At 34.8% G+C, this 25,302-nt stretch overlaps 1 protein-coding gene across 1 annotated transcript; it reads left to right on the top strand.

Annotated features, from left to right (window-relative positions):
- On the top strand, positions 1-25,302 carry Etfdh (electron transfer flavoprotein dehydrogenase). Its single transcript, XM_027926629.3, has 13 exons — positions 1-211; positions 4,822-4,962; positions 5,386-5,615; positions 7,281-7,362; positions 7,801-7,919; positions 9,956-10,033; positions 13,932-14,078; positions 15,727-15,867; positions 17,250-17,393; positions 20,487-20,655; positions 23,002-23,184; positions 23,610-23,831; positions 24,945-25,302. Exons 1-13 carry the CDS (start codon positions 178-180, stop codon positions 25,106-25,108), a joined length of 1,854 nt encoding a protein of 617 aa, XP_027782430.2. The 5' UTR covers positions 1-177; the 3' UTR covers positions 25,109-25,302.

Raw genomic sequence — 25,302 nt, 5'->3', positions numbered from 1 at the left:
CGGGGACGCCGCGAAGCAAGGGCGGTCGGTGCATCCGAAAGGCAAACTTTAGCCGGAGAGTAGGTGTATCCTGGCAGGTGATGGCGCCCCCCGCGGCATAGAGGTCCAGCGCCCTCCGCGAGCCTCAGACAAGTTCTTCCGTGGTGTCCGACAGAGAAAGTCCTGATTATTTTGAACATGTTGGTGCGGCTAGCCAAGCTGTCCTGCCCGGGTGAGAGGGAACTCCTGGTGGGGACCAGTGGAGGAAGGTGAAGGAGTTTGGGCGAAACAGACTAGCCCACGCCTCGGGGCTGTAGACACCCCTCCCTTCCCACCTCTCGTCTATTTTCTCAGGCTAGACTGGGGCAGAGGTCGACGCTGTCTGCCTCTGGAAATGGACCCTGGCTTCCTCCCCTTGGGGTTGCCACAATTGGAAGAATTCATAACTAGGTTAAAGGTCATGGGCAGAGGAAAGTTGTCAACACGGCCCCCTCAGTGGACTTCTGAATTGAATGTTCCCAAATCTTGGTCCTAATGCACATCCCAAAGCTCGGGTGCTATTTGTTGCCTTGTTAAGAGTGGGAAAAAAATAATATTTGTACAGTTTTTCTTCTTGGTCCTGACCTGACTCGTCTTGCAGTCATCCTAGTCCAGTCTTAAGAATTTGAAGTCTGATCTGTCACATCGTGATTAACATTCATATGCTGCCCAAGTCACAAATTATATCTGGAGTTAGGAATTTTTCTGCATTATCTAAAAATAACTAGAGGCTTATCATTATGGGTGCACCTTGACGCTGTTACACGTTTTTATAAAGTTTTACTTTAAAACAATATGTATTTTTTTTAATTCAAAGTCTAGAAGACCTTAAATTCCAAGTTAAAACTTGCTATATATTTTAAACGAAGTTTTGGTTATAAAATAATCCTTAAACAAGAATAAATGTTTAAAATTCAAGATGTTCGTATTAAATTTCATGAAAGTAGAATTTTGTTAAATTTGGTCCCCTTATAAAGTTTCTGTTACCCATGAATCTATTGTGCACCTAATGCATGGATATTCGTTGTTTTGTTGACCATTGGTAATGTCAGATTCTGTCTACTCTATAGCCTAATTTAGGTGTATTCAGTCTTGGCCCAGTAACTCTTTTTTCTTTAAATACTTACTCATTGCCATTTTCCTAACCTGGTGTTAGCACTAGTGTGAGCAAAGAGTTGGAACTCCAGTGTTCTGCAGTGTCCAAATCAGTGTGAGTGATATGATGGTGTTATGGGTTCAGTGGACTTGTGACTTCACTTCTTTACCAGAATTCACAGTGCCTAACTGTTGAAATCTCTAAAGTAAGAGATCTCATTTGTTTTCAGAAAAGGCTGTGACTTTTTTTTTTTTTTTTTTTTTTTTTTTAAGATCCCCTGGAAGAAATCAGGACTGGGGATGTAGCTTGGTAGTAGAACACCATTGATTTTAAACCCCAGTACATGGAGGTGGGGAGGATACATTCACCTTGCAATTGGGTACTAAATAAAAATAATTAGCGTTTGCCAGGCTGATCTTTATTCAAACATGTCATCTTCAGTTAATTGGAAAACAATTTTACCACAGCCTCAAATTCAGTGACTTCAGAGATAATTTCAAGTTGAGTAATAGTCTCATAACTTGACAGACTGTTAAAATTGAGATTGCGTTTGAATTTATTTGTATCTTCTATAAATGGGGTTTGTAGCTGCCTCATATGTCTCATAAAGTGATGAAAGGATAAAATTCTTAGCCATCAGTATGTCCACAAAAGAGTAAATTATACAGTCCAAATCCACTGAAATTATTTTGTTAATCTTTGCTATTTACTGTTTACAACACATTTTTAGAAGTTTATTCATTTGTAGATAGATGCTTCATAGTAGTGACACTCTAAAAGTTAGGAAAGGCCCTATTGTTATTATACCAGAAATTAAACAGAGATTTGCAGGCTTCTCTATAACAGTTGTTAACTAGGAAGGCACCTATCCAGGTAACAAATAGGTATTTAAAACTTGCTTTGTGTAAGACATATTCTAGATCCTTCATAGTATTTAGAAAACAAAGATTGACTATAAACCTTATAGTAAATGGATAAGGAGAAGTAACTTGCTAAAAACATCATTGCTATTAATAAATTCAAACACTGAGGAGATAGACTTCACTTTTGTATTTTTGTGGCTGGCTTCTTCCATTTTGCAATGTTATTCACAAGGCTTATCCATGTTGTAGCATCTATCAGTACTATCAATTTTTCGTTTTTATTGCTGAGTATTATTTAATTGTATAAGTACATCACTATCCATTTACTAGTTTACATTTGGGTTTTTTCCACTTTGTGGCTATAAACATTTATGTACAAGTTTTTGTGTGGATATGTTTTCATTTATCTTTGAAAACCCTGTTTAACCTGTTTCCCAAAAAGTTGTACCATTTTATATTCCCGCTAGCAGTATGTGAGGTTTTCAATATTTCCACATCCTTGCCAGTACTGTCTTCTTGAATATAACCATCCTAGTGGATGTAAAGTGGTATTTCGTGGTTTTGATTTGCATTTCCCTATGTTCAATGCTGTTGAGCATCTTTTAATGTGTTTCTTGGGGAAAACATCTATTCAAATCCTTTGCCCACTTTTTAATTGGTTTATGTGTCTTTTTGTTATTAGATATAAGATTTCTTTGTATAGACTGAAGATATTCTAGATACAAGTCTCTTATCACATATATGATTTACAATTATGCTCTCCCTTGTATGGATTATCTTTTCGTTTTCTTTTTTAAAAAATATTTTTAGATGTAGATGGGCATAATAACTTTATTTATTTTTTTAATGTGGTGCTGAAGATCAAATCTAGTGCCTCACACATGCTAGGCAAGTGCTCTACCACAGCCACAACCCCAGGCCACTTTTCACTTTCTTAAGGGTATCCTTAGAAGCACAAAAGTTTTTCATTTTGATGAAATGCAGTTTAATTATTTTTTTCTTTTGTTTGTGCTTTTGGTTGTCATATCAATGATTTACACCAATATTTTATAGTTTTAACTCTTATATTTGAGTCTTTGAACTTCTTTTTGAGTTAATTTTTATACTACCATAATATTCCACCATGCGACCAGAGCACTGGTTTCATTAAAGAGGTTCTTGGCATAAAAGTTAGCTAGTGAGATCAAAATAAACACACAGACTCAATTACCTTTTTCTATGACCAGGTCCTAGACGGCTCTCACCTCTCTGGCTCACACCTCGAACCACCCGGTAGAGCAGCAAGGATTACTCAGGGCTAGCAGGAGAGAGAGGCAGAGCACGCCAGGGAGTGGCCTTTTATTGGGGAACAAGAAATTCAGGGGAAAATTCCATCCAATGAAGGTCGAGGGGGGCAGCACTCCAAGGTCAGGGTCAGTGATTGGCCTCAGGGTCAGTGGTCAGTCACACCCCCACACAGACAGGCTCTCACACCAGGAGAGGGTGGGGAAAGCTCCGACACAGTTTAGCCAGAGTGCCTCACACCCAATCCGGGAGTTGCCCAATCACGTGTGAGAATGGCTTCCCACACATAATCTTTTAACTTTTTATTTCAAAATAATTTTTAACTTAGATGAGTTGCTAAGATAATACAGAGTTCCCATATACCCTTTGCTAAGCTTAATGTCTTACATAACCATAGAATAATTATCAAAACTGAGAAATTAACATTAATGAAATACTACTAATTAACTACAAACTTTATTCAGATTTCCTTTTTCTGTTCCAGTATTCAGTCCAGAGTACCACCTTGCTTTTACTTGGTCTACTTAATTGTGACAGTCCCTATATTAATTCTTATCTTTCATGACCTTGAGACTTTTATGTATATTTGTCAGGTATTTTGTAGAATGTCTCTCAATCTGAGTTTGTCTTGTGATTTATCTTGATTACAAAGAGATTAAAGATTTTGAGCATGTATTCTGTAGAAGTGAAGAATCGTTTTCATTGCAGCATATTGATGTATGATACCAATAGGTCTTGCTGGTGATATTTAAACTTGATCACTTGGTTAAAGTCATATTTCTCTACTGTAAAGGTGATATTTTTCTTTTTTAGTATTCTTTCTTGCTAGAAGCTATTCTATAAGTCCAGCTCACATTCAAAGGGAGGAAAATTAAAGATTTTTATGGGCATATCTCAGTTTTTTATACTGTGATATTTCTGTCAAAATCTTTGTTGAAAGGGAATTTATTTGGCATAAGGAATAGGATATACATTTTTCCAAATGGCTTTCATCTATTTTTGTACCTCTAATAAGTGACTATCTCCTCATGATTTGGAATAGCATCTTTATCATATACACATCCTTTTGTGTATTCTACTTCTGAACTCTTTTTATTTGTTCATTATTCTGTCCCTTCTCTTGTTTATTAGATAGTTTTTAAATATCTAAAATTCACAAACTTTGTGACCAAATGCTAACTGAATTGCCTATCTAAGAAAGAATAGAATCTGCTCACATTTGAATCATTTTTTAAGAAGCCATTCAAGCGGGGCTCAGTTTCACATGCCTGGAATCCCAACAGTGGCTCTGGAGGCTGAGACAGGGGGATTGCAAGTTCAAGGCCAGCCTCAGCAATTTAGCAGGCCCCTGAACAACTTAGGAAGAATCTGTCTCAAAATAAAACATTGAAAAAAAAAGTTTGGGGATGTGGTTTAGTTACCCCTGGGTTCAATCCCCAGTACCAAAACAAACAATAATGATAAAAAAAAAAAAACAGTCATTCAGCTTATGTTTTTTCAGTTTACTCCTAACGAGAACTAATTTTAAAAAATAAAATAATGTTCATAATTTTTATACAGCCTATCATTGCTTTCATGCCTTAAAAATTAAGAAAAATTATCTACCTCTCTGTGCTACAAGATGGTCTTCAACTTCTGTTGTACCTCAAATCACTACCCACTATACTATTTATCCCCGGGATAAAGACAAGCGATGGGAAGGTAAGTAATAATTTGTGTAAAATTGTTGAAACTTTTCTAGATACTTTATATCATTTTGTGGAGAGGAATATTTTATTTTTCATGATAATTTAAAATCATCTAATAATATTTTATGGCTTTACCAAGTATGTTATATATTACTACATAGATAAGTAAATATTTAATAAATTTATGATAATCTCAAAGTCAAAAGTTGCTTTATGGAAGCTAACATAAGATATGCGCTGGGATAGAACCTAAGAGAGCATCAAACTTATACAATAATATATGTAGTCTCTTTATGCAAAACAGAGGGAATTTCTATAAGTAACACTAAAGCATAGCAGGTGGTTTGTATACCAGCATGTAATTTCTTGTGATTATTAGGTCATATTAATCTCAATATTAAAATTAATTAATATTAATTTTATTTATTTTTAACAGGAGTGAACATGGAAAGATTTGCAGAAGAAGCAGATGTGGTAATAGTTGGTGCCGGCCCTGCAGGGCTCTCTGCAGCTATTCGTCTAAAGCAATTGGCTGCTGAACATGAAAAGGACATCCGTGTGTGTCTAGTGGAGAAAGCTGCTCAGATAGGCGCTCATACCCTCTCAGGGGCTTGCCTTGATCCGTGTGCTTTTCAGGAACTCTTCCCAGACTGGAAGGAAAGAGGGGTATGAAAAGTTGCTTCTTTTTATAGAGTCTATACTGTATCTCTTTTTCCAAATTACTGGAATAGAAGAACCCTTATCATGTAATTCTTTTAGGGGGTAATTATATACATATGTATAGATGTTTAAATTTGAAAATTGCAAACATGTTGGCTCTTATCAGAATTATAATATATTGGCTCACTGGGCACTGTGGTGCACACTTATAATCCCAGCAGCTTGGGAGGCTGAGGCAGGAGGATCACTAGTTCAAAGCCAGCCTCAGCAAAAGTGAGGCGCTAAGCAACTCAGTGAGACTCTTGTCTCTAAATAAAATACAAAATAGGGCTAGGGATGTGGCTCAGTGGTTGGGTGCCCCTGAGTTCAATCCCCAATACCCCCCCAAAAAAAAAAAAAAAAAAAATTTTTTTTTTTACTCTTATTTTTATATAATGCCTTCTACATATTATATTTATGTACTGGACTTATGGGAAGGCATGATTTGGGAAAGATCCATGAGTATTTGTGCTTTTTTTTATTTTGAGGATTCTTTTAACTTATTTCTATAGATATTTGTATTATTGTTCTTAAAGCATTATATAAAATTTTCTAGAACAATGTTATATCTAAAGCCAAAGAGGATAATGTAATTTTCTAAAGAAATTAGTTGCTGTGTCCTCTCATGACTTACCAAAAAAGCTACAGGTGTGATATACAGAGGACCAAGAGCTAGTTTTACTGCTTTCAAATAAAATTTCTATGAACTTTTTAAAAATCTTACAGTCTCCGTTTTTTAATGCCTATCCTGTTCTAGGGTTAGAATATTCAGTGTCTTTTAATACTCTGGCTGAAGGACAAAATGTTTATAAATTTGGGGCTGGGGATGTAAGTTAGTGGGAGAGCACTTAACTAGCATGTATGAGGCCCTGGGTTTGATCCCCAGCAACACAAAAACAAAACAAAAATCAAAAAAGTGTATAAATATCATCTGTATTCTTTTTATATGGAGTGAATTTCATTTTGCTCTCCTTTAAAAAAGATTGTACTCTTGAAAATAAAAGTAATTTTGCTCAATTAAATATTTGGTTAATATTATAGCAGAAATATCATTGAATTATTATCAGCATGATATCAGTTCTGATAGAAAACATTTTTTGTGTCAGACCCCTTTATTGCTTTGGTACATACACATACACACATGTAGGTACATACACACAAACACATACATATTTGGCAGATGAAATTCATTGCATGTATGTTAATTGCTTTTATCCAAAGGAAAAATAAAACTTTTCTAATTTTTTTTTTTTCAAAAAGCAAGAAATTTCAACTTGGAGTCAAGCATCTAGGCCAAACTCCTATAGGGACAGGGAAACATAATGTTCACATTGCAAAGATGTTTCCCAGACCCCCAAGAAAGGGGTTTCTGGGATGCAAAACTGGAAAGAGACTTATTTGGTTTTTAAAAAGATGCCCATCCACTCAGAAAGACAGAAAAAGGATTTGCAGTTAAAAGATTTTCAAAGGAAAGCCTGAAAGGAAGGTGAGGGAGGGGATTCCCTTTCCACATTGTGTCAACTAAATTCAAAAGGTAGTTGGTTTTTTGTGGGGGTTTTGTTGTTTTGTTTTTGTTGGGGTTTTTTGCCCTTACAAATTAAAACTAAAAAGTTTTCTTTCTTTTGTTTCTAGGCTCCACTTAACACTCCTGTAACAGAAGACAGATTTGGGATTTTAACAGAGAAATACAGAATTCCTGTGCCAATTCTTCCAGGTAGAAAATAGTTCTAGAACAGAGAAATTCCACACCTGAAAGGAAGTACATTTCATTTAGAGAAATTCCTTCCTTTGCAGATGAGAAAACTGATATTCAGAGATTTGAAATATTTAGCCAAAGATATACAACTAACTGGTGGGAAAGCAGGAGTAAAACCCAGTTCTTTTGACTTCCAGTCTGGAAAAATCATGATAGCCTTGGAAGCCAAGCAGGAATTTTTAGTTTAATGTTTTTAATTTAGTAAATTAGAACTAAATTAAATCAAAATTATAAAAAGTATTGAAATTATGACCATCAAGATAATGTATACATATATGCAGAAGTACAAGTTGATTAGAATTAAAAAGTATATTTTAAGTATTAAATTAAAAAGTATATTTTTAAGATGTTTATTAACAAAAAAGTCAGATTTACAAATTAAGCATGTATTTGTAGGTCTTCCAATGAACAATCATGGCAATTACATTGTACGCTTGGGACATTTAGTGAGTTGGATGGGAGAACAAGCAGAGGCCCTTGGTGTTGAAGTGTATCCAGGGTATGCTGCTGCTGAGGTTTGTATAGTCTTGTTTTTAATGTTTGTAGGAAACAATTTCTTTTTCTTCTGTAAATAAACCAAGAATTTTACAGAGGTGAAAATATATTTTAGAAATGGCATAGGAATTAACAATTATAAGATTGAGGAACCTTAAAAAGATCAAATCTGAAAGTACTTGAATTCCAAGTAACTTGAAAATTACTCATCAAGGAATTTTCCAATTTCTGATTAAACACCATAAGGAATGAAAAATACTCTTCTGGGTGTGTAGACTAACCTCTCCCTTATATTGAACAGAAAATACTATTTTATGCTATACAGAACAAATACATACACCCTTTCAAGGACAACTTTCCAATTATATTTATGCCTTGCTGTCTTCTGGCTTAAGTCTAATATAGAACAGGACTGTTATCTTCTTCATACTAGAAACTTCTTCTATTTGTTCCCTGAAAGTAATTTTCTTGGCAACTACATCAAACTGTTGATCCTCATTATGTGTTATTGGGAAAATTATTAAAATCTTCTGCCAACCCAGAAGAATTGTCTCCACAAATTGTTTAAAATAAAAGAAATAGCTTTATTATTGAATGAACATTAAACCAAGAGTGCAAAGAATGTCAAGAAATCTCTCCCTTCTAAAGCAGCAAACAAGATACAATCTGTTACAAAATACATAATAATTGTCATTATTGAAAGGAAGAATAAAAGTTGTGTTCTTTTGATAAGCAGCACATTACTTGGACTCAGGCAACCCAAACTCCCACAGAGACAGAAAGACCTGATGGCATCCTCCTTGATGTTCACATTTCAGAACATCAAAAAGAACCAAAGCCCCAAGGAGACATCCTTGGAATGTAAAACTGTCATTGTGTTTATTTAGATTTTTTTAAAAGACTCCCATATATCTGGGACAGATTAAGCATTTGCAATTAGAGCTTGGCTAGAAGAAATGCTGAAAGAAAAGTGAGGGATGGGGCAGTTTTCTTTGGTGCTGAGAAAAATTCAGATTTTAAAAATTTGTTTTGACCATTATAGTATATAAGTCAAATAAAACACAGATCCCTGTTATACCTGTTGTTACAAATTTGTTTTCCCAGCTGATACATATGCATTTGGTTTTTTGGACCCCAGTGTGGGATTTACATTTCTCCTTATTAGACATTCTTGATTGGGATCAGTGTCAAAATCACAGGTAGGTGATTTGTAGAACCTATGATTTTCACTTTTTGATTATATGCACACACTGAGAATGTCTTGTCTTTCTCCTCTTTTCCTCGTTTTCCCCCCATATCTTTTCCTCAGTTCTTTAATGATTGTTGCCAACAGAAGATTGATCTATTTTCCAGTTTTGTTTTGATACCCTAAACTAGATTTCAGTTCATTTTTTCCCATATCCATTCCTATTAACCCTTGTTTTGCCTTTCTACTCTCCTTTCTTTATAATCTGTCGTTTGTTTCCTCTCTGAAGAAAAATGCTCTTTGGAGAGAAAAGTACAAAATGTGTAATGGAACCAATATAAGGATTATAGAGTGATACTGTTTCTCATTTGCAGAATTACACTTTCGATCTATCTTCCTCCTTCCTTCTTGATCTGAAAATAAACTATAATCACCACTGGGAAGTTTTTACCCTCCTTTTGTTTTTTGGGGTCCCAATTCATTGAAGTTAGGCTTTTCTTCAAAGTTTCTTTCTCTATCCATGTTATTAGCCTCTCATTTCAGATTCTTTACATATGATTTTATATCTGAAGAGAGTCTCTTTTTTAATATTATCTGTTTATTTTACTAACCTCTTTTTGCCTCCTCCTTTTCTTCCTCATCAGGCTTGTGGCATTGCTGTTATTTCCATCAGTATGATTCATGTTCTTTTGTACTCCAGAAGAGAGTACCTCAAAAGCATGTCTCTTTTTTGCCTTAACATTTCAAAGCCTGTGTTTCTATAATCTAGAGAACATGTTCACATTCTAAGAAATCGAAGGCTGTTTACTCTTCCTTTTCAAGGTTAGTATGAATCCTAAAGTGATAACAAATTTGTTTTTGTCATTTTAGATCCTTTTCCATGAGGATGGTAGTGTAAAAGGAATTGCCACTAATGATGTGGGAATACAAAAGGATGGTGCACCAAAGGTAATAGTAACATGGCTACCAAATTGACAAAAAAAGAGAGCACACTCAAACTCAGTAATTAGGTCTTGCTCCAACTATACATTAATTATGTGGGTTTTAGAATATAATTATTAGTATGGAATATTTGTTAAAAAATATAGAAGCAATTTGAGCTCCACATGATTTATGCAAGTAGATATAACAATTAAGAATAACTTTTTAGGGCTGGGGTTGTAGCTTAGTGGTAGAGTGCTTACCTTGCGTGTATGAGGCACTGGGTTTAATTCTCAGCACCATATATAAATAAAATAAAAGTCCATCAACAACTAAAAAAAATATTTAAAAAACAAAATGATTCCTTTAAAAAAAAGAATAATTTTTAAATAGATACAATAATTCATGCAAATATACAAAAAAATACATTTCAAAATTTTTACTTCATTCAGTTGATAAGGCAATCAATAAGATATCACTATCGGTTCAATGAAAATTCAAAACACATACAAGTATATATAGGTCATCAGTCACCTGCATTGCCACCTCCACAATTTTCATTCCTATGGATAAGAATCATTTATATTATTATCAGTAGGTGAACAATGATAGACTTTGACCTGATTTTAACCATCAAGTCCTTTGGTAGATACAAAACTGGTTGCCTTTCTCTCATTCAAAATGTACAGCTGAATGGTTTTCACATTTTCACAATTTGTGTTTTTGAATCTGAGGAAGAAAAACCATTAGTTTATAGAGTTCTCACCTATAAGGTTCATTGGAAAAGACAAGAAAAAAGTACATTGCTTTCCAATTAGAGCAAAACACAAATTCACATTCTAATTAACTACATATCTGTGCTTTATTATCTGATTTCGCAACTAGATCATAAGCTTCATGAGGACAGAGACGAAATGATCTAATGCCTGGCACCATACCGGGTACATAATTAGGTCTCAGTAAATGTTTGTTTATGGATAGTTTATACCCCTTTCTACCACTTTTAAAACTAGGACTTTGTCTAGTTTGCTCCAGTAGATCTTCATGCTTCTCATTACTTCTTGCTGAGAAAGCAAATGGGGCAAAGCTTGTAAGTTATACCTATTTCAGGGGTCCTCCTATATAGCAATTTAAGTGGCTACATCAGAATCATCTGAGGTATTAGGGTTCAGCAAGTCCTTCAGTAGAGATAAAGAAACTGGGCTTTGGGGATTTGTTTAATATTGGGGACTGAACCCAGAGATGCATTACCACTGAGCTATATCCCTAGCCCATTTTTGCTGAGGTTGGCCTTGAATTGGAAATCCTCCTGTCTGAGCCTCCCAAGTCACTAGAATTATAGGCATGTACCACCATGCCCAGGAAAGAAACTGTTTCTTTTTTTGTTGTTGTTGTTGTTTTGTTTTTTTGTTTTGGTACTGGGATTGAACCCAGGGTGCTTAACCACTGAGCCACATCGCCAGCCCTTTTTATATTTTATTTAGAGACAGAGTCTTACAGAGTTGCTTAGAGCCTCACCAAATAGCTGAGGCAGGCTTTGAACTCTTGATCCTCCTTCCTCAGCCTCCTGAGCCACTGGGATTACAGGCATGCACCACCAGGACTGGCTAAGCAGTTGTTTCTTAAAACATGCACTCAGAAATTCCGAGTCATTGCCAAGTGAACAGACAACTGTTATCTTATAGTAACAAAAGAAAATTGGTTATTTTTCCTACATTATGACAATAATTTATCAATATCAAATAACTCATTAATGGCACAACAAAATTCACACAAATTCTACCATTCTGATATTTCATTTTTTGTGTTCTCATATTTGTTCAAAATTTTTTTGTGTTCTGTGCTTTATATTTATAAAAATATATTTTGTATATTGTATTCATATAGATATGAAAGCATAGAAACGGGGTTTGGTAGCATACATAGTGTTAGGCCAAAGCAGGAGGATCACTTGAGCCCCTGAATTGGAGACTAGCCTGGGCAACATAAGACGACCCCATCTCTTAAAAAAACATATTAACCTAAAAGAACATAGAAGAATGTAATGGATTCTTAGTGTTTGGGACTCAAAATCTAAGTTTTTTAAGTGGAAAAAAAAAATCAAGGATTCCTCTGCTTCCTCTATTGTACCATTCTCTGTTTAACCCAGGTTTTCCTCCCTGACATTTTACTGAAACAGCTCGTTAAGAGTCATATACCTTAGCTTGCCAATTCACTAGTCTGTCTTTTCTTACTTCACCTCCTAGTTTATACATCTATTAACATGAATAAACACTTCATAAGAAAAATAAGTTACCAAAAAACATGAAAAATGTTCAAACTCAAGTAACCAAAGATAAGTTAATGATGAAATAATTCTTACCACTGAGACTGAAAATATTTAGAACCTAGGGTATTGATCCTAGCAGTAATTAACATTGAAACAACCTAAATGTTCAACTATTGGAATTTGGTTGAAAACTTGAGAATCTGTTCAAATATTGAAGATAAGTGCTTTATTTGATGTGTATTGCTTTAGGCAAATCAGTTTATAATGTGAAAATAATTATAAATTATGTCATTTTAAACCTCTTAATTGTATGACTATATCTGTGCACACATATTCATGCAAACATATGAATAGAAAAACATTAAGATATATTTCTAAGAGATTTTTTCCTGATTATTTTTTATTTTGTTCAAAAATTTTATTAATAGAGCATCTACCATGTATCAGACATAAAGGCAAAATACATTACAAGAGAAAAATGCTCATTGTAGTTCATTTTATAGTAGGAAAAAGCATTTCATGTCATAAAAATTGTTCAGCAAAAAAGAAAAAAAATCAACTGAAGAATTTAACCTGATCCTATAAAAGGATATAAATAAGCTCTCTATAATTTTCTATTCATAGTAATTTTCTGGAATGATTCACAAGAAAGCTATTTAAGTGGGTTTTGCTGCTAGTAGTAAAACTGGAAAATCAGGAACAGTTGGAAAATGACCTTTCCACTTTATATGCATTTGTAGAGGATTTTTTTTTTTAGCATGAGCATCCTTTATTGTAAAAACAAGACACAAGATATAAAATTTAAATTAGATTCCACTTAAAACAGTATTCTTTGGCAGTTATCAAGAATACAAGCAATGTGTTGGAGAGGATCTGGGGGCGGGGGGAAGGTGTACTCATACATTGCTGCTGGGATTACAAATTGGTGCAACCACTTTGAAAAGCAGTGTGGAGATTCCTCAGAAAACTTAGAATGGAACCACCATTTGACCCAGCTATCCCACTCCTCAATCTATACCCAAATCAGCATACTGTAGTAACATAGCCACATCAGTGTTTATAGCAGCTGAATCATAATAGCTAAACTGTGGAAGCAACCTAGATGCCCCTCAACAGATAAATGGATAAACTGTGGTATATACACAATGGAATATTACTCAGCATTAAAAGTGAATAAAATTATGGCATTTGCAGGTAAATGTATGGAGTTGGAGAATATTAGGATAAGCTAAGTAAGCCAATCTCAAAAAACTAAAGGCTGGGTGTTTTCTCTGATTAGTAAATGGTGATCTGTGCTGGGGGCGGTGCATGGGAAGAATGGAGGATCTTTGGATTGGGCAAAGGGGACGGGAGGGAGGGGTTATGGGGGTAGGAAAGAGATAGACATCATTACCCTACGTACATGTATGATTGCATGAATGATGCATCTGTACATTGTGTACAACCAGAGAATTGAAATGTTGCACTCCATTTGTGTATCATGAATTGAAATGCATTCTTCTGTCATGTACAACTAAGTAGAAAAATAATAATAATAAAAAACAGTATTCTTAGTTCTGTTCCTATTATATTTTTGCATTGTCTTTTCTATACCTGAGTTAAGACTGAATGGAATGTGTATGTTATATTGTCATTTAACATGATTTTCTTTTTTAGACAACATTTGAGCGGGGACTAGAACTACATGCCAAAGTCACAGTTTTTGCGGAGGGTTGCCATGGACACCTAGCCAAGCAACTATACAAGAAATTTGATTTGAGGGCCAATTGTGATCCCCAAACCTATGGGATTGGACTGAAGGAGGTATCCTGATTTGTTTTTACAATTCTAATTTTGATATGTAGAACTTAATTTTCAATTAAATTTATTTGTATTTTTCATTGACTTGAAACATTCATTAAACTAAAAATACTTGGGATAGTTTTCAAAGGGCTAGAAAATATTATTGATCAAATTATTATCTAAATTATTACATTTTGAAATTGTTTTATCAAGTGATGCTCAAATGAGTCTTGGAAATATTTAAACCTTGATTTTTTTCATAATAATACCATCTGCCCTAGTAGAATCAGACCTGTTATCCATATGCTGTTGTAGCATAGCCACATTATACAGAGAAGTGTTTATTCAAAATTATAAGGTGAGCCAGGCACAGTAGTGCACAACTATAATCCAAGCTACTTGGGAGCCTGAGGCAGGAGTTTCAAAAGTCTGAAGCCAACTTTTGGCAACTTCAGGACCCTATCTCAAAATAAAAAAAAAAAAAAAAGATGGGGGGTGGTGGCTCAGTGGTAGAGCACTCGCCTAGCACTTGCGAGGCCTTGGGTTCAATACTCAGCACCACATAAAAATAAATAAAATAAAGGTATTGTGTCCAACTACAACTCACTCACTCTCTCTCTCTCTCTCTCTCTCTCTCTCTCTCTCTATATATATATATATATATATATATATATATACACTTTTTTTTTTTTTTTTAGGCTAGGGTGTTACTCAGTGGTAGAGCACCCCTGGGTTTAATCACCAGTACTAAAAAAAAAAAAAAAAGTATCGTGAAGATAATTTAAAATTTATACAGTACACACCAGGCATAGTATATTGATCTGCAGTCTAAAATTTAATTAGGAAGCAGGCAGGATGGCACACGCCTATAATCCCAGTGGCTCAGGAGGCTGAGGCAGGAGGATTATAGGTTCAAAGCCAGCTTCATTCAGCAGCTTAGTGAGGCCCTAAGCAACTGAGCCAGACCCTGTTTCTAAATAAAAAACATAAAAAGGGCTGGGGATATGACTCAGTGGTTGAGCGTCCCTAGATTAAATCCTAAGTCCAAAAAAATACAGAGAATAACTCATGTATTATAAACGGATCTCAAGTGTGCAGCCCCAATAATTTTAACACAGTAAACACATTCATATAACTTGTCACCTAGGTGGAAACAGAGAACATTACCAGCACCCCAGAAGTTTCCCTCATCCTTTCACTGGTGTTTTCTATAATCACACAAAAGTTTGGCCAGTTTGAAACTCTAATGTCTTAAAAAGCGTTCATAATTTTTTTAAATATTTATTTATTTTTTAGTTGTAGTTGGGCACAATACCTTTATTTTTATGTGGTGCTGAGGATCGAACCCAGGGCCTTACGTGTACCAAGCCAGTGCTCTACCACTGAACCACAGCCCCAGCCCAAAAGGGTTCATAATTTTTCCAACTCATTTCTTTACTCAGATTCAACATGCTACAAATTGGGCTGGGGTTATGGCTCAGTGGTAGAGCGCTTGCCTAGCATGTGTGAGGCACTGAGTTCGAGTCTTAGCACCACATAAAAATAAATAAATAAATAAATATGCTACAAATTGATATAATTCTTTGATATATGAAGTAGTTTTTTGTTACACATTATAGTTTTTGTTATAATTAATACTGTAGGAACATTTTGAATTTTCATTTTTTAGTTATGGATTATTGATGAAAAGAAGTGGAAACCTGGGAGAGTGGATCACACAGTTGGATGGCCCTTGGACAGGCATACCTACGGAGGCTCTTTCCTCTATCATTTAAATGAAGGTGAACCCCTCGTAGCTCTTGGTTTTGTGGTAAGTTATATCCCCATTACAGAAAAAAAATGGTAGAGTTATAGGATCATCAGTTTTGTAAAGCAAGGGTTTTGAATCGGGAAATATAAAATGCTTTTCATTTAAATCTTGTTTTTCAATTTTACCAATATGTAAAGTGCTTATCACTATCATAAAAATCAATGGACTTACAAACACACATATAATAATAGCAGCTACTACATTCCAGGCACCATGCTAGACACTTTACTGATATTACTAACTTTCCTAAGAGTCCTATGAAGTAAGCATATCCTTAGAGTTTATGAGAAAGCTGAAGTCCAAACAAGTTAAACGGTTTTTTCCAAGCACACCAAATGATGGAAGCAGGATTCATGCGTGAAGTTATCTGCCTTCAAAGCCCATTTCCACTATGGCATGCTGCCACCAAATATGAAATCAAACTGGATTTGAACCTACAACTTTTTAAAAATATAAGTAGCTTCTTCTTTCTTGACCACCTACATCTTTGCAGTAAATTACATCATGAACATTTCAAGGAAAAGAGAAGTAAGAGTTTCTATACTTTGCATCTGGTGGCAATCTTATAGTTTAGTGTCATGGGTAGGATTGTACATAACACATTGTTAAATTTATGCATATAGGGCTGGGGATGTGGCTCAAGCGGTAGCGTGCTCGCCTGGCATGCGTGCGGCCCGGGTTCGATCCTCAGCACCACATACAAACAAAGATGTTGTGTCCGCCGAAAACTAAAAAATAAATATTAAAAAAATTCTCTCTCTCTCTCTCTCTCTCTCATCTCATCTCTCTCTCTTTAAAAAAAAAAATAAAAATAAAAAAATAAATTTATGCATATAGGTGTTTTTACCTCTGGTCAAGTGTTCAGTGCATCACCTTTGGATATTGATTCTATTTATTTAATCTAACCAAAGAAAAACAGGATAGTTAGTAATTCCAGCACTTTAGTAATGCCTTGTAAAATGTAACCTATATCCCTTATTCTTTTTTTACTAAATATAGTTTACATCCTTTTTCTTCATTTTTACCCTAGTAGTACTGTAGTAGTGGATTATTAGTTGACTCCTAGAGTTGGTATTGATAAATGAATAATAAATAATTACAACTCCTTTTGTAAAAGCATAATCTGAGATACCTATAGATATTTTTCATATTGGACTTTTATTTCCAGAGCAGTGATTTGTTAATATGCTCCAAATTTTTTAAGTTTTGCTGATTATAAACACATGGTAACCTTTTGTCTATGCTTTCTTTTCCACACAGATTTTATAATCACTTGTTTAAATTTGCATTATTGTATATGTTTCTACAGATACTTTGCATGTGAGAAATTTAACATATTTATTTGCTTATAAATAGTCAAATTTAAATGTACACATTTTAAGGTTGGTCTAGACTATCAAAATCCATACCTGAGTCCATTCAGAGAATTCCAAAGGTGGAAACACCATCCCAGCATTCAGCCAACATTGGAAGGTGGAAAAAGAATTGCCTATGGAGCCAGAGCTCTCAATGAAGGTGGCTTTCAGGTAACTCTTCCAATTGGTTTTTCCTTATTTATGTATTATCAATTCCAAATTGGTGTTTATAAAACCATGTACATGGTGATTAAATTGTATATACTATGAATTTAATTTTAAGAATATGTTGATCTCTAGAGATTCATGAGGGTCTTGTCAGTTTATTGTCAACCACAAAGTGATAACTCTGTGACACATGATATTTCCATTGTCCTTAACTGCCAGGAAACTCGAAGGCAAATTTAATTTTCAGCAACCTTAATCTTAACCTTAACTCCCCTATTTTATATGTCTGAAATAAATCATTTCAAATATAGTTAATGTATCAATAATATACTAAACAATGAAATAAGATCTAGATGGCTGTGATTAAAACCATTATTATTATTGTGAAAATAGTATTAGACAAGTAAGATGCTCTAAAAACCAGCTCTAAAACTTACCAAATGATTTTGACCAAGTTAATTTCTCTGGCCATAAGGGATCGTATGTAAAAATAAAGATGATCCCTTCTGTCTCTAATGTTCTAAGAATCTAACACTATTTTGGAAACTGGATTTTTAAAATTTATTATAAAATAAACAGATAATAGAAAAATGGGAGAAGAGGGTTGGCTTAACCTTAAAATGAAGCTCTAAATGCCTTATTACTGTAACAATAATTGAAAAGTAAAATCATTATGTATTTTATAAACATAATCACTAAAATCTTAACACTGTCTTTAAGTTCTGCTATGGGATTACTCTCATTAGGTGTTTTTGTTTCAGGAGTAGTAATTCATTTGCTAGACATATTTATTGATTTGCATAACTCTTTTCAAGCCTACTGAATTCCTTTAAATAATGTTCATATTGTCTATTAATCTAATTCTGCTGTGTAATTTATAATGTAAAGATCTCAGTATACAAATTTTCATTTAAAAACATTGCCTAATGTACTTAAACATCTCAAATGATTTGCAGATTAGTAGAAAGAGATGACTACAAACAAGCACTTTTTACCTGAATATACTCACTTAATCAAAGATTCAAATACTTATTCCCACTAAGTTTTTGGAAAATCTTGAGAGACAGTAATTAGAAACATTGTATTAATTATTTTGAGCTAAGAAATATTGTCCAACATTTTTCAGCATGTCTTTTCCTTTGTCCCTCACTTCCTAACATGATGTCCAGCTTTCAGTAAAACTGCCCCCCAGGATAGTGTCCTCCCAGAACTTAAAAATAAACACATCCTCTCCACCCTGCTGTAACATTTTTGTTCATGGGATTTAAGCCCCCAGTTTCAAAGAACTTAAACTAACAATATATGTCCTTCACACGTTTCTAGCTCTTAAATAAGCATCAAAAAGGTCACCACCTCATTTAAGAAAAACATTGGCATTATCCAAGTCCCTAACCATTATCTGTTTTCAGCTGGTAGCATTCCAAAAAGCTCTTTTTCTCCACTGCTTTGTGATCCTAATTCATTGCTATTCTGTGGTTCTAATATTGAGTTTGGTCTGAGGAACAGTCATGAATTTATTACCCACAAAAACTATGAAAGGACTTGGGCCCTGATACTTATCTTTTACCAGCATTCCTTCTATCCGTAAGTTTTGCTTCTTCCGTATCCTTAAACATTTGTCATTGATAGGAGGTATGACACAGAGCCTTCACCGTGTCGTAGTCTTTGGTTGGTTGGTTGGTAGGTACTGGGGATGCTTTACCGCTGAGATGCATCCCCAGGCCTTTTTATTTATTTATTTTTATTTTGATACAGCGTCTCACTAAGTTGTTGAGGCTGACCCCAAAATTTTTTGATTCTCCTGCCTCAGCTTCCCAAGTTACTAGAATTACAGGCGTGTGCCACCATGCCAGACCTTACCATGTCTCTTTTGCAGCTGGTGGCAGTGGTTTCCCTGTTAACCACCTCTTCAAGTCTGTCTCAGCATTATTAGCCAAACTTTTACCACCTCATCACTTTCTCAGCAAAAGCCCATGGCTTAATTTAGGAAGCCCTTGGAGAACAAAAATAAAGAAAGGAAGACTAATTCTGCATTGGTTCTCTCTTTCCTTTTTAAACTATGGAGTACATTTTCCCATGTACCCATCATTATTTCAACTGCTACACTTGTGAGCAGCATATACTCTTCTGTTAACTAAACAGTCTCCTATTGACTAAAAATATTGCCACGCTTTATTACATTATTCTTTTTTTAATCCAAAATGTATACTGGCCAGGCATAGTAGTACATGCCTATATTCCCAGAGGGTCAAGAGGCTGAGGCAGGAGGATCTCAAATTCAAAGCCACCTTCAGAAACTTAGCAAGACCCTAGCCAATTTAAGTGAGACCCTGTCTCAAAATAAAAAAGGGTTGAGGATGTAGCTCAGTGGTAAATTGCCCCTGGTTTAGTCCCCAGTAAACCTCTCATCCCCACAGGAAAAAAAAAAAAAAAAAGTATACTGGAGTTCAAATACGTGTCTTAAAATTTTGGAGGGCTGGGTTGTAGCTCAGTGGAAAAGTGCTTACCTATCATGGGAGGCACTGGGTTCGATTCTCAGCATCACATACAAATAAATAATATAAAGGCCCATCAACAACTAAAAATTATTTTTAAAAAAAATTTTTTGGAAATTCAGCTCATTAAGTTAATCAAAATATATTGTTTAGCCTAGCTGTAGTGCTAACATAATTATATCACAGATTTCCATCCCTAGATATCAAACTGAAATAAAAAGGATAAAAATTTCTTCTAAATCATGTATTTTCCCAGAATACATGTAAAAGCAAATCACAACTTAGAATGTAGTCATCCAGATTTAAAGAACATTTATAACTGTGACATAGATATGTATAAATAAAATCATTTTAAAACATGTTTCTATCTTAAATCTGTCCTGAAAGGAAAGGAAAAACTTTTTAACAGAAAAACAGCAATAGTCCTAGTCCTCACTCTTAGGGAAGGCAAATGAAAACTGCCCTTGCTCTATTTCTTTACCTTCTTGCATTCATTTTCATTTATTTATTTTCAACCTTTCCCTATAGCTGTAGAAGTCTTTGGCGTGTTCAGTTTTGCCTAATTTGCACTAACAGTATATTCTGAACCTTTTTTCCTCAGTCTATACCAAAACTCACCTTTCCTGGTGGTTTACTAATTGGTTGTAGCCCTGGCTTCTTGAATGTTCCCAAGATCAAAGGTACCCATACTGCAATGAAAAGTGGAAGTTTGGCAGCAGAATCAATTTTTAATCAACTAACTAGTGAAAATCTCCAATCAAAGACAATAGGTAAGAAATTCCTACTACAGGAAATAGTTTTGTCAGGTTATGTGTGTTATAGTTAACCTTAAAGATGTATACTGTATCTGTTCCTTTGTGAACAGTATTAAGGTATATGCTATACAAAAAAAAAAAAAAAAAAAAAAAAATATATATATATATATATATACACACACACACATTCTTAGTACTTACTGTCAAGAGAACTTTAAAACAATGTTGTTTTCTTCATATCAAAAGTATAATAATTATCAGGCATGGTGGTATATGCCTGTAATCCCAGCAACTCTAGAGGCTGAAGGAGTATACCAAGTTTGAGGCCAACCTCCACAATTTAGCAAGCCTTGTCTCAAAATAAAAATAAAAAGTGAGGATGCACTCAATGGTAGAGTGCCCCTGGGCTTAGTCTCCTATGTAGCAAAAAAAAAAAAAAAAAAATAGTACCAGTGGTGTCCCCAGAATCTATTCCAGGTTTGACAATACTGCATTTACACTGCATACATGTAAGGCACACACTACTAACGCACAAATACCAGCGTGCATTCCTTAGCAAACACTGCAAGCACAGGCATATATATGACTCTTCTAATGTAGTAGAGAAGAACAGCCAGCACTCACACCTCAGTAAACCCTTTATCTAAATAGACCCTCAAGGGATTCTGTTTTTCTCAAAACCAAAGTTACCCTGCCCCTCTAACTTCACCTTTTATCACTCTCCATTCCAGCCACATGGGCCTCTTTGTAATTCCTGAAACATGCCATGCTTGCTCTTATCTTAAGGTCTTTGCTCATAACTTGCTCCCTCATTCATCCTTTACCTTTGTTCAAACTTCACTCTAGTGACCCTCTCTTGCCCACAACAGTTAATCTGCAATATGTAGCACTCCCATCCCCACCCCCAACACTTTTCTTCAGCATTTCCCACCTTTTGGCATACTATATCATTTACTTATTTATACTTTTTACACTTTCCACTTAGATGAAAACTCCAAGAGAGCAAGGACTTTGTTCATTTTGAATCCTAAAGACCTGGCACCCAGTACAGTAACTGGATAACTTGATAATAGCTTTATTCCTTAAAATCACAGATAACAAATGTTCCACGAGTTAGAATTACACAACTTGGGGGATGGGAGGTTACAGTTCAGTGGTAGAGTAATTACCTAGCATGAACACTGTAGAAAATTAAAAACTATGCAGCTTGGTTATGCCTTCAAATGTCTTTGTAGGAATGGAGGCCTTGCATGTGGGAGTGGAAGGGGATGAGGTACAACACAGAAAAGTTAAGTCAGAAATGGAATGGTTGGGTAGAAATTTTTCCTAATGTTTTTTGTCAAGTATTGTTCCTTATTGGACCACCAGCCATACTTCAACTGTATCATATACCCATAATACCAAACATAGTACTAGAGCCAGTGTATCACAAAAGGCAAGGAATAAAGCCTGTGAGAAAAGGGAGTGAAGCGAGGACAGGAAACAATAACTGAAAAAAGCATAGTCACTGTGGAGTTCATGAAAGACAATGAGAAGAATCAATTGTCTTCTTAAATCCTAAAAGTAGTGTACCATATTTTAGGTATTACAATTTCCTAGAGCTACCATAGCAAAGTACCCTAAACTAGGTAACTTAAAACAACAATTTATTCTTTCCAAGTTCTGTAAGCTAGAAGCACAAAGTCAAGGATTAACAGGAATATTGCCTCTCTGAAGTCTCTGTAGAGGAATCTTATCTTGCCTTCCCAATTTCTGGTAGCCTTAAACATTCCTTGGCTTCTGGCAATTTAGTCTCTGTCTCCATCTTTTTAAAAAACACTGGTCATATTGGATTAGGGACCCATTCTACTCCAGGAATCCTTAATTACATCTGGAACCACCCTATTATAAAGTGAAAGTCTTAAATTTTGGAGTTTAGGACTTCAAAATACATTTTCACATGGAAATATTTCAATCCAGACACAGTTGGTATTTTCCGTGATGAACTATACAAATTTTCACTTACAGGTAGCATGAACTTTTTAAGTTTTCTTCTCAGTTTTGCTGAATTTTCAAACTAATTTTCTTTACTACCAGTGTTAAGTATTCAGGGTTGGGACTGTAGCTCAATTGTAGAGTACTTGCCTGTCATAAGCAAAGACCTGGATTTGATCCCCAGCACCCAAAAACAATAATAATAAAAAGCAAATGTTTACTGTCAACAAACATGTATATCAAATTATTATCTTTTGGGAAGATTCCAACATTTAAAAATTACTTATGACTTACTAATCAGATATTTCATTATCAAAATACCTTAATAGAGTATTTTATGCAGCTTAAGGCTGTTTTACAGTTAACATTTCATGTTTTTCATGAAAGGACTCCATGTAACCGAGTATGAGGACAATTTGAAGAAATCTTGGGTGTGGAAAGAGCTGTATTCTGTTAGAAATATAAGACCTTCCTGCCATGGAGCATTGGGTTTATATGGAGGGATGATTTACACTGGAATATTTTACTGGATATTGAGAGGAATGGAACCATGGACCCTAAAACATAAAGGTAATTCAAACATTTTAAATGTCAATGTTATAATCTTTAAAAGCTTATAAATGGGATCTATTAATTAATGGAGAAAAAGACCTTATCTTTTCATGTTTTATAAGCTTGCTTGCTTAGAGAAATTATAATTGCTGTCTTTCAAAGATCTGTAACTAGAGGATTAAAGCCATATTTCTTTGGCGTATTTTCAGGTTTTTATAATGTTAAGAAAGTACTTGAGGGTGGGAAGGGGTGCAGTTCAGTGTTAAGAACACTTGCCTACCTTGTACAAGGCACTGATGAAGAGGTAGAAATGTAGGGAGGGTTGGAGATAAAGCTCAGTGGTAGAGGGTGTGCTTAGCCTGGGTTCAATCCCCAGCATCAAAAAACATACATATACTTGAAAACTGTTGTTATATTAAACATTTTTCTGAAAATTGTTGAAGGTTCTGACTCTGATCAGCTTAAGCCAGCCAAAGATTGCACACCTATTGAATATCCAAAACCTGATGGACAGATCAGTTTTGATCTCTTGTCATCTGTGGCTTTAAGTGGTACTAATCATGAACATGACCAGCCAGCACATTTAACTTTAAAGGATGACAGCATACCTGTAAACAGAAATCTATCAATATATGATGGGCCTGAGCAGCGATTCTGCCCTGCAGGTAATAATTTCCTTCCATTCCTAAATATTAATAGATATCTGCTTCAAATATTTTAGAAATGATTCCATTTAGGAATTATTTATTTCCATTGCTTGGAGATTGTTGTTATGACCACTATATTCAGCTCTTTTTAGGAAATTCATACCTAAATGAGTTTGCAATTAGCATTAATAGTTAACAATGATAAAATAATAGGGAATTTTGGTTAAACCTAATTCAGATGACATTTCTCCAGAAATGTCAGACCAAGATAAGGATTATGGAACACAAAATACCACCTCTGCTCTTGTAACAAAGAACAGTTATTAAAAAGTTACTTTTGTCATGGAAGCTCCTGTGTGCACACACATGCTAGAGTAGGTTACGGCCATACTGAGTTCAAGAGTGGTCCTAAACTTTAAATTCACCATGAATATGATATCTTCTTACTGCTTTCAGCTAAGATTAAACTAATCCAAACCAGGTCTCAAATGCTATGGTAGAACCAACAGTATACAGATATGTGAAAATAAATACATTCTCAAGTGAAATTAGAATGTAAGCAAGCCCTTCGAATGCAAGGACCTTTTTTAGACTTTTTTTTTTTTTTTCTTTTAAGAAATCAGGTTATCACTGTGGGGTTATAAACTCCCTGAGGACAAGAGGTGGATTTCTTTTATTAGCTATAGCATGGGTGTGTGTGTGTTTGTGTACCTCAAAGATGGCTAAGTACCAAAGACCCTTGGTTAGACTCACCCAGTCAGTACTGCTCTACTTCATTTTATTATATACATTTATAAACTAACAGCAGCCTGCAGCACACACCAAGATTGTCATTATATAATGACAGAAAACAACTTCTAAGGTTTCTGTAGATGAGGATTTTTAATTCTACTGTTGATCAGGGCATGGTGACATACCCCTGTTATACTAGCTACTCAGGAGGCTGAGGAAAGAAGATCACAAGTTCAAAACCAGTCTAGGCAACTTAGCAAGACCATGTCAAAATTTAAAAAAAAGAAAAATTTAAAGTGCTAAGGATATACCGCTTAGAGAGTGCTCGTCAAGCATATGCAAGGCCCAAGGTTTAATCCCTAGTACCACTCCATTAACATTATTCATTTTTACTTTCAGGAGTTTATGAATTTGTACCTTTGGAACAAGGTGATGGATTTCGGTTACAGATAAATGCTCAGAACTGTGTGCACTGTAAAACATGTGATATTAAAGATCCAAGTCAGAATATTAACTGGGTGGTGCCCGAAGGTGGAGGAGGACCAGCTTATAATGGAATGTAAACTGCAATTTATTTCATTTCAGGCACATTTACATTTAAAATGTATAGCAAACTAACATTAAAATATTTAGAAGTTAACAAGTATCCTTCACAAAATAACTATTGGTGAAATAAATGTTTTATATCTATGTAAAATTATCCCATAAAAATTATGAAACATTTTCCTCTTACAATAAAACTAAAAATTATGTAGCA

Source organism: Marmota flaviventris, chromosome 7, assembly GCF_047511675.1.
Source record: "Marmota flaviventris isolate mMarFla1 chromosome 7, mMarFla1.hap1, whole genome shotgun sequence".
In the NCBI taxonomy this organism is placed as follows: domain Eukaryota; kingdom Metazoa; phylum Chordata; class Mammalia; order Rodentia; family Sciuridae; genus Marmota; species Marmota flaviventris.
The sequence above is the reverse complement of the archived record's forward strand: the minus strand, read 5'-3'. Positions and strand labels throughout refer to the sequence as shown.

Coding starts and splice junctions, on each gene's coding strand:
- Etfdh (XM_027926629.3), top strand. CDS start 178: ATGTTGGTGCGGCTAGCCAAGCTGTCCTGCCCGG. Junction 20,656..23,001: donor TCTCCAATCAAAGACAATAG/GTAAGAAATTCC, acceptor TTTTCATGAAAG/GACTCCATGTAACCGAGTAT. Junction 23,832..24,944: donor GCAGCGATTCTGCCCTGCAG/GTAATAATTTCC, acceptor TTTTACTTTCAG/GAGTTTATGAATTTGTACCT.